The 18282-nt window shown below is 39.1% G+C and overlaps 1 protein-coding gene across 1 annotated transcript; it reads left to right on the forward strand.

Annotated features, from left to right (window-relative positions):
- Positions 1-12229: 12229 nt before the first annotated feature.
- LOC141632897 (uncharacterized) lies at positions 12230-13809 on the forward strand. Its single transcript, XM_074445402.1, has 3 exons — positions 12230-12769; positions 12916-12988; positions 13070-13809. The coding sequence occupies exons 1-3, from the start codon at positions 12230-12232 to the stop codon at positions 13807-13809; spliced, it is 1353 nt and encodes a 450-aa protein (XP_074301503.1).
- The last annotated feature ends 4473 nt before the right edge of the window (positions 13810-18282 follow it).

Genomic DNA, 18282 nt, shown 5'->3' on the forward strand with positions numbered 1-18282 from the left:
CTTGCTTGGGGACAAGCAAGGGTTTGGTTTGGGGAAGTTTGATGCGTGTCATTTATATGATATTTTCACCCTATTTTACACGCATTTCAGAGCTCAATTATGTAGTATATGCTACTATTTTCCCTATTTCCGTCTACTTTCGTGTTTTGTATAATATTGCAGAAATGTGAAGAATCCAGCGAAAAATGAGCCGAATCCGTTCCCGAGTGTTTAGCATAGGATTTGACATGGATTAGTGACTCGAGGAATGAGCTTGGTGCGCGTTTCAAGGCCTAAAGATAGCAAAAGCATGGGTGCGTACGAGTTTAACAAACAAAGAAGCACTTCACGATATTGCAGCCTGCTTCAGATGGCAATATCTCGAGTTCTAGAGCTGATAATCAAGTGATTCCAATTGGAGCTGAAAGATTATCCTCTTAGATTTCCAACGCCGCGTAGAACGCCTGATTTGACCAAGTAACAAAGAAATGGCAGCTGTTTTAAGATCGGTGCGCGCTGTAGGAATCGTCAGAATGCAATTCTGTACAGCACCTTTGGTCGATCGACTGGCCTCAGTGGTCGATCGACCACCACGCGAGCTGATGCGCAAATTAAAAGATCGAGAATTAGAAACCCAATGTATTCTTAGGTTTAGGAATAAGAGTGTGTGATATTCCTATAAAACTAACCTATGTTTTCAGAATAATTATCAGTTTTTAGGAGAGACATTAGGTCTCGAGTTTAGCATAGTTTACATTCAAATACTTTAGTTTCTCAATAAAGTTCGCTATTTTGCATCTGGATTTCCTTTCGGCCTTCAATTTCGGTATTTCTCAATCATAATTTCAGTCTTTAAGTTTATTATCTTCGTAGTTAGAATTGCTAGATTAGTTCCTTAAAGCCGTAATTTTCTTTATTGCGAATTTACTGTTAAATCGTTTTAATCATGCTTTCGTTTACTGTTTTAATTGCTTTCGTAGTTGTAGTTAGAATTAATATGCATAGCTAGAAACCCCGTGCTAAGGTGTGAGGGGATCTGCAACGAAGACGACGTAGATTAGTAAACCTGATGTCGGCCTTTGATCGATCGACTGGATTAGTCAGTCGATCGACTGTACCTGTTGGTCGATCGACTGGCTTAGTTGGTCGATCGAATGACGCGCGATAGATTAGCACCGTTTCAATGTTTTAATTGCAATATTAACGACGAGACCGAGAGGAGACTTGTTAATTACTTAGGAATTGACCGACCCGGAAGATCGAGAGATAGGGAAGGGAAATACACTAAATTGAAACGACTAAATTTTACTAAGATCGAAAGATAGGTAAAGTTTAGGCTTTAGGAATCATTTTTTAGGGCGAGAGCTAGTATTAGTGAGACCTAGGGACCAGTAGCATAGGCTGAGAGGCGCTACTAGTTAAGAATGGACCGAGAGGACTTCTTATTTTCCCACCTATCGTGATTATTCAGACTTACTTAGGAACCCATCGTCGTAGCTGCAGTGAACCGACCGTCTTAGCATTCTTTTATTTTTTGTTTACATCTCTTTTTATTACTTGCCTTTTATTTATGCATTTAGACTTAGATATAATCCACTCCATAACCCCCCCAGAAACTCATAGACTGAAATAAAACAATTAGAACTCCCTATCTCCCTGCGGATTGACCCTTGCTACCACTAGCTTCTGTTAGTTTAGCTCGGAATTATAAATTTTATTTTTGATACTAAACGACGGTATCACGCCTCAACATCAAAAGAACTAGAATCCCAATGGAGCCAAATTCCCCCCCCCTTATGTAGGTTAGAATTAGTACAAATGGACCAGTCATCACACAAGTTAACCCTAACTTTATTCCAATTATTACTCTTAATCTTAGTTTCTAACAGACCAAATAAACCCATTTTATTTAAATGCAAAAATCTCTTTATTTCTTGTTGTTTATTTGGGTTATTCAATCCTCTAATATTCCAAATGCCATAACTACCCATATTCAGAGCTTGCCTTACTGGATTCACCCTTCTCCAGAGTCCTATACTCCAGCAACCCAACTCTAGCCTTGTGCATTGAATTAGACAGTGCCTCCATAAAGGACACACCACCAGGAGTAAATCGTTTTCCCCCATTCTCATTCCTCATAATCCTAGATATAAACCGTCTAGGCAAGGAACTCTCCACCACAGGTGTGTTAGGAACCATTACTGGGGTTATAACCACCATAGGTTGAGAAGGAGTTTTCTGCACAGGTTTTGCCACAGGGGTCTTCTGAGTAGTCCTCTTAACAGGAACATTTTTTGGTTCCTGGACAGAAGTCTTCTTCACTACTCCCTTAGGCCTTCACACTTTCTGATCCACTGGTTTAGTCCCTCCACCCTTTCTGCAATTCTCAGCTAAATGGCCCAATCCTTTACATTTAGTACATGACAGAGGAAGCCAATCATATACCATCTTAATGGTCTGAGATTTGCCAGTTTCGTCCAAGAAATTAAGCACAGTAGGGAAGGATTGATCAATGTCAACTTCAACCATAATACGAGCAAAGCCTAAGAAGTTTTTATGGAAAGTGGATTCATCACACTTAATAAATTTACCCACTCCACTGGACAGCTTTTTAAGACACTCAATTCCCCAGAATTTCACATCTAAGTCATACAATTTCATCCATAATGATATTCGTTTAACTTCATGCTTCACCAACTGCATCTCAGGATGCCATTCCTTGATAATTACCGGCTTATTATCAAAGATTAAATGACCATTATTAAGAACAAATTGTTGTTGATCCTTAGATTTAAATCGAACCAGAAATATACCGTTAGGCAGGAAAGATATTTTATCAATCCCCTGAGGTTGCCACACCCTATTAAAAAATCCTGTGAGAACAGAGCTCGGTGGATTCGCGCCCAAGATGTAGCATACAACGGAATTAGACCAGAACTTAATTTCACCTGCAACATCTTCCTTGGTGATTTGAATCAACGGCGTCACCGCTGGTTGTTCTGGTCCTTCCTCCGCAGGTTCCTCTTGAACTAGTTCTTCATCCTCTTTTTTTTTTTTTTTTTTTTTTTTTTTTTTTTTTTTTTTTTTTTTTGGGAAGGTTAAGTATATTAGAATCTCAAATCAAAAGTATTACATCCTACTACTTACAAAGCTGTGTTTTCCTACAAAAATGGAACAATCAAAGACCATTAATATGTTGTAGCCAAATACAATCCTTTTGCTTTAAAGTACTCACGTTTAACCTTTGGAACCGATGCTGAACTTCATCAAGAATTTGTAGAACCAGAGTGAGAGGTCTCTTCACACAAAAAGACAGACGAGCCTCATTCCTAACTTGCCAAACATGATACAATAAATCCACATAGCAAGCCCCAGCATACCTCTTCTGCAACTTCGTATAACTCCTATTAGTAGAGAACCAATTCACCACATCATCAGGGAACTTGATCTTTAGCTTAGTCCGCAGAATGTGAGAACAGCTCCTCACAAAAGAGCAATCAGAGAATAAATGAGTGTGATTCTCAGGCCAAACCCCACAGATGTCACAAATAGGATCCAAGGACATCCCCATTCTATTTAATCTATCCTTAGTCAACAAATGATTCTGCTGAATGGCCCAAGAAATAAAAGACGTTTTAGGGACATTTAGAGAATTCCAACAAAGATGATACCAAGTGACCTGAGGGTGCACTCCCCTCAGCCAATCATAACTAGTTTCCACAGAGTATTGAATATCAGAGTTTAACCACTTATCATTGGTGTATGCTTGCTTGAATTTTTCCATTATGAGGGTGATTTTCTTCCAAGGCCAACTGCAATCAGAGGGAGCAGTATACTCAGTCCAGTGCTTATCTTTGATATAAACGTGACTCACCCACTTCACCCACATATGATCTTTTTTCTTAGCAAGCCACCACACATATTTTCCCAATAAAGCTATATTCCAGTCAGTACATTCCTTAAGACCCAGCCCTCCCTCAGCCTTAGGTCTACAGCAAAGAGACCAACCAACATTAGGAGGTTTTGTATAATCAGCTTTTCCTCCCCATAAATAATTCCTGCAGAGAGCCTTTATTCTATTCATTATGCCATTGGGGATCATAAAAATTGAAGCCCAGTAAGAATGTAGAGTAGATAGAACAGATTGCACAAGAGTCAATCTGCCAGCATAGGAGAGATGTTTTGCCCCCCATCCTCTAATCCTGGCAACAATCCTATCAGTTAGTTTCAATCCCTCATGCTTGGTCAATTTTTTGGAAGAGATAGGGACCCCAAGATACTTGAAAGGGAGGGCACCTCTATGAAATCCAGAGACCTGCAAGATATTAGCCATAACATCCACTGAAATTCCATTGAAATAAATTTCAGACTTCTCTTGATTAAGTTGTAAACCTGAAGCAGCAGAAAAGGTGGAGAAGCTCCTGAGTAACCACATTATAGCAGGCTCAGTCCCTTTACTGAATAAGATGAGATCATCAGCAAAAAGGAGATGATTGAGCTTTATGTGCCCACACAAAGGATGATAATGAAAGCCTTCTTGCTGAGCAGCCACCCTTAGAATTCTGGACAAATACTCTACAAATTACAAGTCGACTACCATCTATGTCATCTATGCTACGCTACTCGACTCCGAGTCCAAGGCGCGGCCCAAATCCCGATCACGTCAACAAGCAAACCTGTACTCAATCTGCTCCCCATATGATCGGAAATATCATATGGATCGACATAGGCCACCCCGGAAATAGGTGACAATTACACAGACACACAACACATTAGTTTCAATAAATAAAGTGAGAACGACACAAAGTGTGTGAGTATGCAACATGACTATGATATGAATGAGATGCTATCAAACAACCACCACGCCGGTACCGGGACACGCCCAGATGTACCCTAAACCACGGTGCCAGGGACACGCCCATGACACCGCACCACACAAACAGGTACCGGAACACGCCCAGACGTACCGGGCCCGTAAGCCAACCGGGTCCCCCGCTAGACGTCGTGTCTCAAATACACGAGTCCCTTTAAACTCAAGGCATTAATGTGCACATCCCTCTTGGAGTGGAAAGCTCCAAGAGGCGACTCAAGTGGAAGACGGTCTCCCAACCGCCTTCCGTCTCCTCAATAACAACCAAACAATCACAACTGTCAAATCCTCCAATACACATGACAAATATAATAAATGCAAGATACCACACAATATACCAATTATCGACTCATCAAGTCATCTTAACCAACACCATATCATAATGCATTTCTGTAACATATGAATTCACGACAACATGTTATAATGCTCTAACTACTAAAACACGACTTATATGACCATTCAAATATATTAAAACCGAGTAGGATTAACCTACCTTTTAGCAAATCCCGCTAAACAATAAAGCAATCGGATATAAATGTGCTTCTCCATAAAGTCGGAACCTTACGATCTCGTGGCGGAGAATCAAAATCTCCCTTGAAATCTCCTCTCATTTGTGTGGATTGTGTTGAGATTTTGTGGTGAGGTGAATGGATAAGATGGGTGGATAAGGGATAGGGTGAGTGTATATATATATATATATATATATATATATATATATATATATATATATATATATATATATATATATATATGTATATATTTGGGTAGTTAGTATGGTAGTATACGTATATATACATGTATTGTATATTATTATTATTATTATTATTATTATTATTATTATTATTATTATTACTATTATTATTATTATTATTATTATTATTATTATTATTATTATTATTATTATCATTACTAACTCATCATCATCATCATCATCATCATCATCATCATCATCATCATCATCATTATTATTATTATTATTATTATTATTATTATTATTATTATTATTATTATTATTATTATTATTATTATTATTATTATTATTATTATTATTATTATTATTATTATTATTATTATTATTTCGTCTCATACATAACTCGTATAAATTCAATATAATATAATTTTATAAAATATATTTACCCATTTACTGTTGACTAGACTTTGACCAAGGTAATAAAATACGGGGTATTACAGTAATGGTACCGGACATAACGATCCATGTTTCCACGGGCAAAACCTTTGCCAGGCAGGCCGTAACAATCCCTATGCCAGAGCAAAAGGGAACCCCGGGAACCCATTTTATCAACATCTCCCCGATAAAAATCCTGATCAAGGACAAGCCTATGGTGCTATTCTAATGTCATTTACGGTGCAGGTTGAACATATGATAGAAAATTATATGAACGCCGGAAATCGAAGGGATCAAAGGATTCGTCATGAGAAACCTGATCCTGAATGGGTGGATAGGCAATATCCGTATCCACCAGGGTATAAGATTCCTGATTTTATTTTGTTCTCTGGAGATGGAGAAGTTTCTACTATAGAACATTTAACTTGATTTACTAGCCAATGTAGAGAGGCTGCAGATAATGACTATTTGAAATTAAGATTATTTCCTAGTTAATTAACCAAAACTACATTCAATTGGTATGTTCATTTGCCGCCAAATTCAATCCCAGATTGGGAGCCGATGAAAAGTTAGTTCCATAATCACTTTACTAGGATAGATCCTGGGATAACTATAAGTGATCTAACTAGGATACAACGAAGGACAAGAGAACCTATTGATGAGTACTTGACTATATTTAAGAATGCGAAGATTCGATGTCATCTAAATTTACCAGAGGGGGAATTCATAAGAATTGCTCAAGATGGTCTTGCAATTCCTTTTAGGAAGCGCTTTGATGGTATTATTTTTAGGAATTTCAAGGAACTAACGGAATCAGTTAGTAAATTTGAACAAGTGTTGAGTGAAGAACGTCAACAGAAGCATAAAGCGTTCAATTATGTGAACATTGAAGAAGGGGATGAGTTCTGTGAAATTAATTTAGCAGTGATACCAAAGGGATCTCCTTTTCAATGTGCAACGCTGGAGAAAAACAAATTTTATGCCAGTAGAGATATGAAAAATACAAGAAAATGACTTTATACCTTTTATATAACCAAAAGTGGGGAGATTTTTAGACATCTACATGCAAATAATATTATTAAGATAAAGGGAAATCATAAGATTCCGTCTGTGAATGAGCTTAAAGGAAAAATATTTTGTTTATGGCATAATGCTAGATCTCATGCTATAAATAATCGTTTTGTGTTCCGAAATATTCTGCAGGATTTGATTGATAATGGTCAAATTTTGTTTTCAAATGGTAATAGCGTTAAGACAGACGATGATTCATTTTCAGTGTTGAATTTTGAATGCAATATGTTTGATATGAGTCCTAAGCTGATTATGAGCGCAACATTTATTTAATCATTTGGTGGATCAGCGTTTGTTGGTTTTTTCAAAGGTGGACAATGTGGAGATGAAAGGCATTTGTAAATGGCATATGACTGAGCTTCACACAACTAACAAGCGTCAGACCTTTCGGGCCTTTGTACCAAAATTAGTCCAGAAAGGAAAGGTTACTCTGCTTCGGTTTGATGAGAAGCGCTAGATTTGGTTGGGAAAGCAAAAGTTCTAGAAGCTGTGAAAGGAAAACCTAGCAAGTTGGACGAAGGCTCTGCTCCTAAATCTTACAAAGAGGTTTTGTAGGCTGACCCAAGTCACGTACGATTTTTAATACTCGGATAATTTGGGACCCACAAGGGACCTAGCGACACATGAGGGGACCCACGTATACTCGAAAGTAAAGGGTGACCATTCCACGAGACCAGGTAAGACCTAAACTAGACCTAGTAGACTTCCAGTGGACCGAGTAGAACCTCTAGTGGATCAAGTGACTGGCACTCGGTCGAGTGAACCGGTCACTCGGTCGAGTGACACTGGTGCAGTACCCGAGAAATGATATTTCGGGATTTTATCTTATCCAAACCTATTATCCTCTTCATTCTTCTTCTCCTTCCTTCTTACTCTAAAACATTCTCCCTTCTCTCTAAATGCTCCCTAAACCTTCCCCTCGGCCTTCAAGCTTGGATTGATGATAAAACATTCCTCCTAATCCCCGATCTACCTTTGTAAGTCGACATCTCACCTTCCTCCTTTGTCTTATATTAATCTCAATTTTAGGGTTTTACTAAGGGAAATTAATTAGTATTTAGCTTATGTAATATGAGTAATTAGTGACTAATAATTAAAGGTTTCATATTATGGTAGTGTAGAATGCATTGTGATAGTGTTGTATGAATTGTTTAGGATGAGACGGTCTTATGGGACGATTTTATAAGAAGAAATCGAGTCGGTATTGAGTAGATTGTGAAGAAAGCCAAAAGGTAGGTTATTCTACTCGATTTCAATATTTTGTATGCACATTTGGGTGTCTTTCCTCACAATTGCATTTGTGAGTCAGTTGGTGTATCATGTTGGTATTTGAGGGATGGCTATGCATAACATGTTGGAATGAACTTCATAAATTGGTCATATGTTTGTGTTGTTCTTCATTTGTCACATATGGTCATGGTTGTATTATGTGGAAGGTCTTTGATAGTGGTACTTAGTTGTTGAGGAGACGTAAGACGATTGGGAAACCGTTTTACGCTTGGGTCGCCCCTTGGAGCTTCCAACTTCAAGGGGAATGTGCACATTAATGACTTGAGTTAGGAGGGACTCCTGTGGTGAGACACGACGTCTGGCAGGGGATCCGGTTGGCTTTCGGACCTGGTACGTCTGGGCGTTTCCCGGTATCTTATGATGTTGTGTGGTGTCGTGGGCGTATCCCTGACACCGGTGGATATGGGTATGTCTGGGCGTGTCCCGGTACCTGCATGATATTTGTGTTTCCTTTACATTCTAGCATTTTGGCATGTTCATTTACTAAGTTATATTTCATAATTTTGTATTGAAACTGACATTTGTGTGTCTATGTAAATGTAACCTCTTTCCGGGGTGGCCTGTGTCGATCCATATGATGTTTCCAATCATATGGGGAGCAGGTTATGTACAAGTTAGCTTTGGTAGCACGTGGGAGACGGGACGAGCCTTGATGACATCTGAGTCGCGCATAGTTGGCTAGAATAGTGTAGTGGTCATGAGTTGTATTATTTTACTTATTCTTTTATGGTTATGTTATCCACTAAATACCTTATTTATATTAATAGTTTCTTAATTGCAACTCCAATATCACCGTCTCGGGAAACCGAGATGGTAACACCTCCCAATTACCTTGGCCGGGTAAGAAGGGGGTGTTACACGATTGGTCCAATGCATGAAGAATTTGCAAAGGAACATGTACTTTGGTTGTGCTGATATGTTGCACTTTGAGCTTGTTCGGATTAAAGCTATCCCAAATGATCCAAAATGGACTCCAACTTATCAGTGTCGATCGGTCAAAAGGATAAGGGACCTGGAGGCAGTTGGTCCTAGCAAAGGCTCTAAGGGGATGCAAACCCTTGGGACCGCCAGGAAGCCGCTTAGAGAGTTGAAGAATCAGGCGAACCTCCTTGGGGATAAAGGAGTCACCAAGAGCCAGAAAAAGAAACACGCTAAGGCTTTGTCGGCGAATGCTAGAGCCAAGGTTGAGATGCAGCTGATGCAAGAGGCATGGTTGCTGATGTCAGGGTCCAGGAACAAGAAGCCATGAAGGAGAAAGAGGTTGACACCAGCGTTGAAGCTTGTGTCAGTGCAATTGATAAATTGAGCGACCAAGTAATGAGTGCTGATAAAGAAAATGAAGATTTGGGGGATTTCTCAGACTCCGAGTTGGGCTTGTTGGTCACTGATGAAGATCTACAGCCAATTCAATTTGGTTCATTGGATCCGGGGATGATGGAATGCATCAGGGTAACCATGCTGCCGAATGAGTTTAGCGCTAAAGGTTCATCGTCTGTATGTTCAGAGTTGCCGGGATCAGGTATTCCTAGTTGTTTAATTGCATGTAATTTTATTCGTAATGACGCTCTGGATAGAGACCTGACTGACCAAGAAGTGAATGGGATTATTAAGGCCCTATTTGTTAAAAGGGGTGTGGATAATGATCATTGTAAACCTTTATATATTAAAGTTAAATTAGAAAACCGAGTAGTCAACAAAATCTTAATTGATAACGGGGCTACTGCTAATATTGTTCCAATCACTGTGCTTCAGTTGGTTGGGAAAACTGAGAAGGGTATAAGACCTTGTAAAGTATCGGTAACAAGTTTTGCCGGTACCACATAATGTTGTGAGGGGACCATATCATTAGCAATTAAGGTGGGGTCGTGTACAAAGACAATGCCTTTTTATGTGGTTTAAAGTATAACTACTTATAATGTTTTGCTGGGAAGGAGCTGGTTGCATAAAACCTATACTATTCCGTCTTCTTTACATCAATTATTAGTTATGTGGAACGGAAAGAAGTATGAAATTGTTTATGCTGATATTCCAACTGTGGAAATAAATGCAACTAACTTGGATAATGAATCTATGGAACAGACGCTGATACCAAGAGTGGAAGCGCTTGATCAGTGGCAGATGGTTAATATTGAAGAGCAGAATGTCTTCAGCAAGATTATAGAAATTCGCATAGAGTAATTAGTGGACATTCCCGAAGAAGGTCCAGTAGCAGAAATGGGCGCTCAGGAACCGAGTTTACTACCGTTTAATTACTAGAAAGTAGTAATTGCTATGTATTTCTTTTCTAAAATATTGTAATGACTTTATGAATTGTAATTTAGAAAATAACTATTCTTCCATAAAAGTATTTGTTGATTTATGTCCAAATAATAATGGACGAGCTACCAAAAATTCACCATTAACATGGGTAGAGAGACCATGGGTGAAAAATGAGGATATTCGAAAAGAATCGCAAGATTCTTTAGAAGAGGTGAATTTGGGGACTGAAGGAGCGCCGAGATTTACTTATATGAGCCAAAATTTATCTTATGATGAAAAAGAGGCGATGAAAGCAATTCCCTTCGAATATATGGATTGTTTTGCTTTGGAACATCATGAGATGCGTGGCGTTGACCTCAGTATTTCTAGACATCGTTTACCAATCAAGCCTGGTTGGAAACCGACAATTCAACAACCTAGAAGAATGTCATCTGAAGTCATTCAGGCTGTTAAAGAGGAAGTTGGCAAACTTCTGAAAGAAAAATTTATCTGTCCAATAAATTATGTGGAGTGGATTGTTAACATTGTTCCAGTCATTAAGAAGAATGGGAAAATTAGAGTGTGAATTGATTTTCGGGATCTGAATAAAGCCACTCCTAAGGATAAATATCCCATGCCTTTGGCTGATAGATGTGCTTATTGATGCTACCACGAGGCATAGATATCTTACGTTTATAGATGGATATGTTAGGCATTATCAAATTAATATTGAAGAAAAGGATTGTTATAAGACAGCGTTTAGGTGCTCTGGTTCTTTGGGAACGTTTGAGTGGGTGGTTATGCAATTTGGACTAAAGAATGTAGGCGCTACATATCAAAGAACCATGAATTGTATTTTTCATGATTTAATTAAAGATTCAATGGCCATCTATATAGATTATGTTGTAGTTAAATCCAATGAATTTGATGAATATTTGCTTCATCTCAAACAAGCGTTTGAGAGAACGAGAAAGTATAATCTCAAAATGAATCCTCTAAAATGTGCTTTTGGTGTTAGCGCTGGAAATTTTCTTGGATTTCTTTTTCATCAAAGAGGAATTGATATTGAGAAGAATAAAGCCAAAGCAGTAAATAATGCCAAACCACCCTCTGATAAACAGAGTTACAATGGTTTTTAGGGCAAGTCAATTATGTTCGGCGCTTTATAGCAAATTTGGCTGGAAAGACCAAGGTTTTTTCTTCATTGCTACGATTAAAGAAGGAGGAGACTTTCATTTGGAACCATAGCCATCAAGAAGCGTTTGATCAAAGAAAGAAATATTTGGTTAATCCACTAGTGTTGATTTTTCCAAAGGCAGGAAAAACATTGAGGCTCTACTTGTTAGCTGCAGACCAGTCAATTGGTTGTATGTTATCTCAATAAAATGAGCAAGGTTTTGAACAAGTAATATTTTACTTGAGCCAAGTCCTTCAAGAGACGGAGCAACGATATACTTATTTAGAAAAAAGTATGTTTAAGTCTTTATGATGCTTCAATCAAATTAAGGCATAATTTCATGGCTCATACTATAGAAATAGTATCAGCGCTAGATATGATGAAGCATATGTTGTCACAACCTTTTTTAAAAGGGCGTTTAAGTAAATGGAGTGTTCATATACTTCAATTTTATTTAGTCTATATTCTATAAAAAGCGATGAAAAGTCAGGTATTGGCTGATTTTCTAATTGAGCATCCTTGTTTCGACAAAGAGACACATGATAATAATAATTACACTCCTTGGGAGAAGTCTTTTAACGGATCATTTACCTTGAATGGAACTGTCGCTGGTGTAGTTATTGTTTCTCCTATGGGAAACAAGTGGAAGTTGGAGGTAACCTTACATGGTAGTGACACTAATGATAAAGTGGAATATGAAGCACTCATTGTTGGTTTAGAAAAATTGGTTGACCTAGAAGCGATAAATGTTCGTATACTGAGAGATTCTCAACTTGTTATTAATCAAGTAAATGGTTTGTTTAAATGCAAATCTTTGCCATTATCTCAATACATTCAAAAGGTAGAGGATTTATTTAAACACTTTCAGAAAATTGAATGTGCTCATGTGCTAAGAGATCAGAATCAATTGGCACAATTTGATTCTAGTTATAACGTGAAGGATGTTAGTGCATTCATAGAGGTGGAACGCTCAAAACGAACTTTTTATGCAAAAGATGCTATCTTTACAGCTGAGTTTGTAAAGTGGACATTTTGGAAAAATCATTGGATTGACGGACTAACATTATAAGTATCTTACATAGTCCTTCCCAAAAGGGCTTAAATCCTAAGCTTAGAAAACAGGCTTTTGGATACTTTTTGATTGATGATGTTTTGTGTAAAAAGGATCAACAAAGGGTATTATTAAAATGCTTGGGAGCTGATGATGCTTTGCTTATCATGGCAGAGGTCCATGAGGGTATTTGTTGTGCCCATAAGTCTGGGCGAAAGATGCGATGGTTAATCCATTGACATGAGTTTTATTGGCTTTTAATTTTAGAGAATTGTGTGACATATGCAAAGGGTTATAAGACTTGTCAACATTATGGACAGATAAGTAGGGTCCCCGCTAATGACTTAAACCCTATTGTTAAACCATGGCCTTTTCATGGTTGGACGATGGATATGATAAGTGAAATCACCCCACCTTCCTCAAAAGGACATATGTATGTGGTGGTTATTACAGATTATTTCACCAAATGGGTGGAAGCTAACCCTTTCAAAACTGTAAAAATGCAGGACTTAGTAGATTTCTTGAAAGGATTCATTTTCATCTGCTTTGTAGTCTCTGAGAGCGTTACAATGGATCAAGCACATGTTTTTAATGGGCCAGCGATTCAGGAATTTACTACCCAGTATGGGGTACAATTATTGAATTCTTCTGCTTATTATGCTCAGGCAAATGGGCAGGCAGAATCTACGAACAAGTTGATTAAGGCTGGGATTTCTAAGATGATCGCTGATAATCCTCGAGTTTGGAATGAAAAGTTACTTGATACGTTGTGGGCTTACAGAATTTCAAGGGGGTTGGGGGGGGTTATAGGGTATACTCCTTACCAATTGATTTTTGGTCATGTCGCTGTGATTCAAGCAGAGGTTAATGTGGAATCTGCCCGAATTTTATATCAAAATTCGTTGGATTTGGATTCTTATTCTGAATCTATGAACATTCCTAATCTAGATGTGGAGCATCTTAAAGAGCAAGCATTGACGAACTTGTTAAAAAACAAGATTAAGTAAGCTACAGCATATAATGTGCGTGTTATCTCTAAGTCTTTTCAAGAAGGAGATTTAGTATGGAAAGTGATCTTGCCTAAAGGGCATAAGGATCATTTTTATGGAAAATGGTCACCTAAATGGGAAGGACCATTTAAGATTACTAAGGTTTTTTCAGGTAATGCGTATGGCCTGCAAAATTTTGATGGGACACATTTCAAAAGAAGCATAAACGGTAAATTTTTGAAGTTCTATCACCCCACTATTTGGGAGAAATACGCGGCGAATATAAAAACACAATATCTAGAGTTTTGGGATAACATGGGGGTACTGTATTAATTATATAAAATCAGCCTTCAATATTTTAGGCCTGTCGAATAAAATCCAGAAATTTTGCGATCTCGTTCATGGCAGCTTGGGAGCGAGAATCCCACATATGCTTAAGTTTTGCCAGCTGCTCTTTAATTGAAGTAGTATGCTACTGACTGTTCTGTATCTGAGCCTAGTTCAAATGGGCTGGTTAGCCAAGTGAAGAGGGTAGCGCTAACAGACCTCTGAACAAAGCATGGCGCCAAGCCTTCATTTCATTGAGGGCTTTCTCAACATCACTCATCTTTTGATCAAGTTCTTCAATTTGGTGCTCATGCTGACATTGGGTGTTAAAGGCTGAGGATACTTGATGACAAATGGTCTACACAGATAGGTTGTTAGTATAATGCTGTTGGTGTAGACTCTCATACCTGTCAAAGTCACTCAGTGCAAGGGGTTATAGTCGACCAATCTTATCAAAATAGCTTTTAAGTTGGGCGCTGAAAGGATAAGAGCTCCCTGAAGCCTGGCATAAGTTGTGGAGTTGTTGAAGCAGTGTTCTACTAGTTGGTAGCAATGCTAAACATTCCAATTTAGCAATGATTGGAAATGCAGAAGGAGAACTTATCATAGTTCCCGCCATTGGCGATTGTTCAAGCCATGATATTGCCAGTGGTGCTAGCTTCTCAAGTATGTTCTTTTGGGGGTATCACTGAGGGGTGATGGTGTTTGTATCACCTCAGTTTCCCCAAAGGAATCATCCTCAACGTAGGATGATTTGGAAACCTTGGGACTCAGTTGGCGTTTGTTCAACTGTAGTTTGGATAGCCAAGTCTTGACTTTGAAGTTGGGGATTGATCTAAACCATAGTAATTTCCGTGTCCCCTCGAGGCATATCATCATCACTGTGGCTGACATGAATGGGAGATGATGTCGCGGATGTAGCGTCCAGTCCTGGTTCCCGGGGGGCCTGTTCTGGTTGGCCCATGATCTCAAGGGGTTGCTCTTGGTTGAGTTTTCCCTCTCCATGATGGGGGGGTGTGCATCTCTTCTCCTGTACAGCCTGATTCGGGGGCTGGTTTTCTTCTTCATGGTTCATAGCAGCCAGTGAAGAGGTTGTGATTGGGTCTTATTCCAAAACATTGGTTAGGGGATGAGTTACTCGATCTTGATCAACGATCTCAATTATCTGAGAGGTTGTGGCAAGTGAACCTTCAGGTGTTGGCGTGGTCATTTTTTGCCTTTTGAGGCTTCCTTTTGAAAGTGAGGAACCACTACGTTTTCTGACAAAGGGTTTCACTTCAGGGGTTTCATCTGGTTCCTCTGGCTGAGCTCCTTCTCCCTCGTCTTCCGCTTCAGCGCTTGTTGGAGTCACGGTCAGTTGAGGAATGAAAACTGATAGAGGAAGATTAAATTTCCCTGGGAACTCCAGACGAATAACGAGCTCCTGAATTATAGGTGATGTTTGCCTAGCAGAGGCAAAGTTATGTGGCATTTCCCGATGATTGGAGAGTGTTAAAAACTTTGGGCCTGGAAGAATCTTGGCTACAGGTAAACAGTGTAAGATCTCCTATTTTGGAGCGGAAAATATTTTCATGAGAAATGAGAATTACCTCTGATGCTGTCCTTGAGTCTCTGAGTGGCCTGAGTCAAGACATCAGTGGAACACCATGGTGAAGAAGACCACCACTGAGTGTGACTATAGAAGCGCCATGGCAATAGCGCCAGCATTTCTCTACAGTTACCGGGATAGGCTTGGGGAAGAGCTTTTGGACATCTTTCACGTTCATTTTAACTCTTTCATGCCATGGGTTGTTCATAGCCCCCAGAAATGGTATGGCGAGAGATTGTACAAGGCCAAACTAGTGTAAAACAAGTTGGGGGTTGTATAATTCTGCACCAAAGTCAGTGGTCAGGAAGGGAGAATAAGGTAAGTCCCTAGGACACAAGAAGCTGTCCCATATCTCCTTGGTGGTTTCATCAAAAACGGGGAATTCCATGGCATTCATCCATGAAGGTAAATACAACTTGAACAAAGAAGTTGGGGAGTTAGATAACTAGTGTTCTAATATGTAACAGTGGGTAACGACACATAATGAATTCTTTTGACAGAGAAAAGAATCAACAATACTGTCTATAGTTTAAGACAGATTAACATTGATTATGTCGATAACAAATTTGGCGTAGCTATAACGCTTTGGGTGTAAGGTTTCTTTCACAAAATGTTTTGGGTCAACAGCGTTGTGAGAAGGAAAATAAAGCATTGCCCAACAAGATAAAATCCAAAGAGGACCACTTACGCCGTTGCAAGCTGGGGTAAGACCGGGTTCTCTGTTCTTTTCAAGTTTGCGATGAGCAATCTGATGACAACTTCGTAGCATTCAGTAAACAGAGCTCAGCACAAGGGGCGCCAAAGGAATTGGACTTGTGCAGGATTGAATCTCAGCGGTAAGTGGGATAAAGCCACAAACGCAGCTACCAATATTTGGCATTAAGAGTATGGAAACTGCATATGTAAGGAAGATAACGTCCTCATATTCAATAGGGTCAATCTTGAACTTGTTTTTGACATCCGAAAAACCTTTCTTATGCGCAGTAAAGGGTTGCTCCCAGAGAAGACTTGCCGCACGGAAGAGTCTGGTACCCTTTGTGGAATGTTTGGTTTTGTCTAAGGAAATGTAATCTTGGGCAGCTCCAACTGGAGAAAGGCCAGTCAAGTAACTGATATCGGCCAAGGTAATGGTCATAGCGCCATGCGGCAAAAAGAAACAATTTTGCACTGGGTTCCATAGAGACACATGAACTGAACAAATAGTGTTGTCTGTGAACCCCCGCAGTTATACAAAAGAGTACACACATAATTAGCAGCGGAAAATACGTAAATTTTTAAAACTTCGAGGCATGGTCGCGGAGTTCACTGAAAACATTTGAAAACTATTTAACCTAATTACTACTTTTACAAAATAAATACATAATACGAATATAAATAAACAAGGGATCTCGGATCCCTCCAAATTTCCAAAAAGGCAATAACGAACGATAAGTAAAAGGGTGTATCGTTGGCTCGATAATGCTCGCTAGCTACTCATCTTGTAACCCCCAGCATATAACACCGACCTGTCACCTTTCATTCATAACAATGAATGCCACAGTCAGTGGGTGAATAACTCAGGTGTCCTCGCAGCCATATTACAATGTAATAACATACATACTATACAAAACATATCAGTTTATCAAACATACAACATAGAGAAGATAAATAAGATAAATAAATCATGTGATAACGGAACTGAAACAACCAAAACGTGTCCCACCTTACTACGACCAAAAACGACATCGTAGTAAAGGAAGCAGCGCTTGACGAGAGACGACATAGTGGACTGGTCCCAATGTACTAATGCCAATCATCCATTAAAAAAAAACAACCACAATCTCCCAATAAGGTTACGATCATATACGTCCTTAGCTTAAGCCGATATTGAACCCCCTGAGGTTCGTCACCGACTCTCGAGATCAAAACAAATACCCGATTCAATAATTGCGATACCACCCGCAAACCCGAGACCTAATGCCTGGCACCTAACCGTACCAGGATCGAGTAACTCGTACCCAGCACTCAGCACATAGCCGTACCATGGTCCGAATACGAGAAGATCATGATAAGAGACGATGCATGGCACCTAACCGTACCAGGGTCGAGTAACCTTGTACACAACACTCCGCACATAACCGTACCAAGGTCCGAATACGAGATCAAAACAAATGGGTTGACTAGCACTAGAACGACATACACATACCCAATTTACTTCGATAACAAACATGTATTAACCATACAACCCACAAGCGGAAACAAGTACACAATATGGGAATAGGAACAACACGCATAAATATGAAAATAGCACCCTGTATTTGCCGAGCAATCCATATTGTATCGTGTACCTCTTCCAACATAATTAAAGCACATATACAACCTATATTGCTTACCGTCTCACCTGCAACAAAATACACATATAGCAAGGCAAGTCCACACAACAATATATCACTCCTGTTTACCAAAATTGATAAGTAAATACATCAAAAACTATCTCTACGTGTCAGTATACACCGTCTTAAATATACAACACACTAACTAGCATCCCAAATGATCCCTAAGGGTCAGTATACACCGTCTCAATCATCTCCGCATAT

The sequence above is a fragment of the Silene latifolia genome, chromosome Y, assembly GCF_048544455.1.
Source record: "Silene latifolia isolate original U9 population chromosome Y, ASM4854445v1, whole genome shotgun sequence".
Classification (NCBI taxonomy): Eukaryota; Viridiplantae; Streptophyta; class Magnoliopsida; order Caryophyllales; family Caryophyllaceae; genus Silene; species Silene latifolia.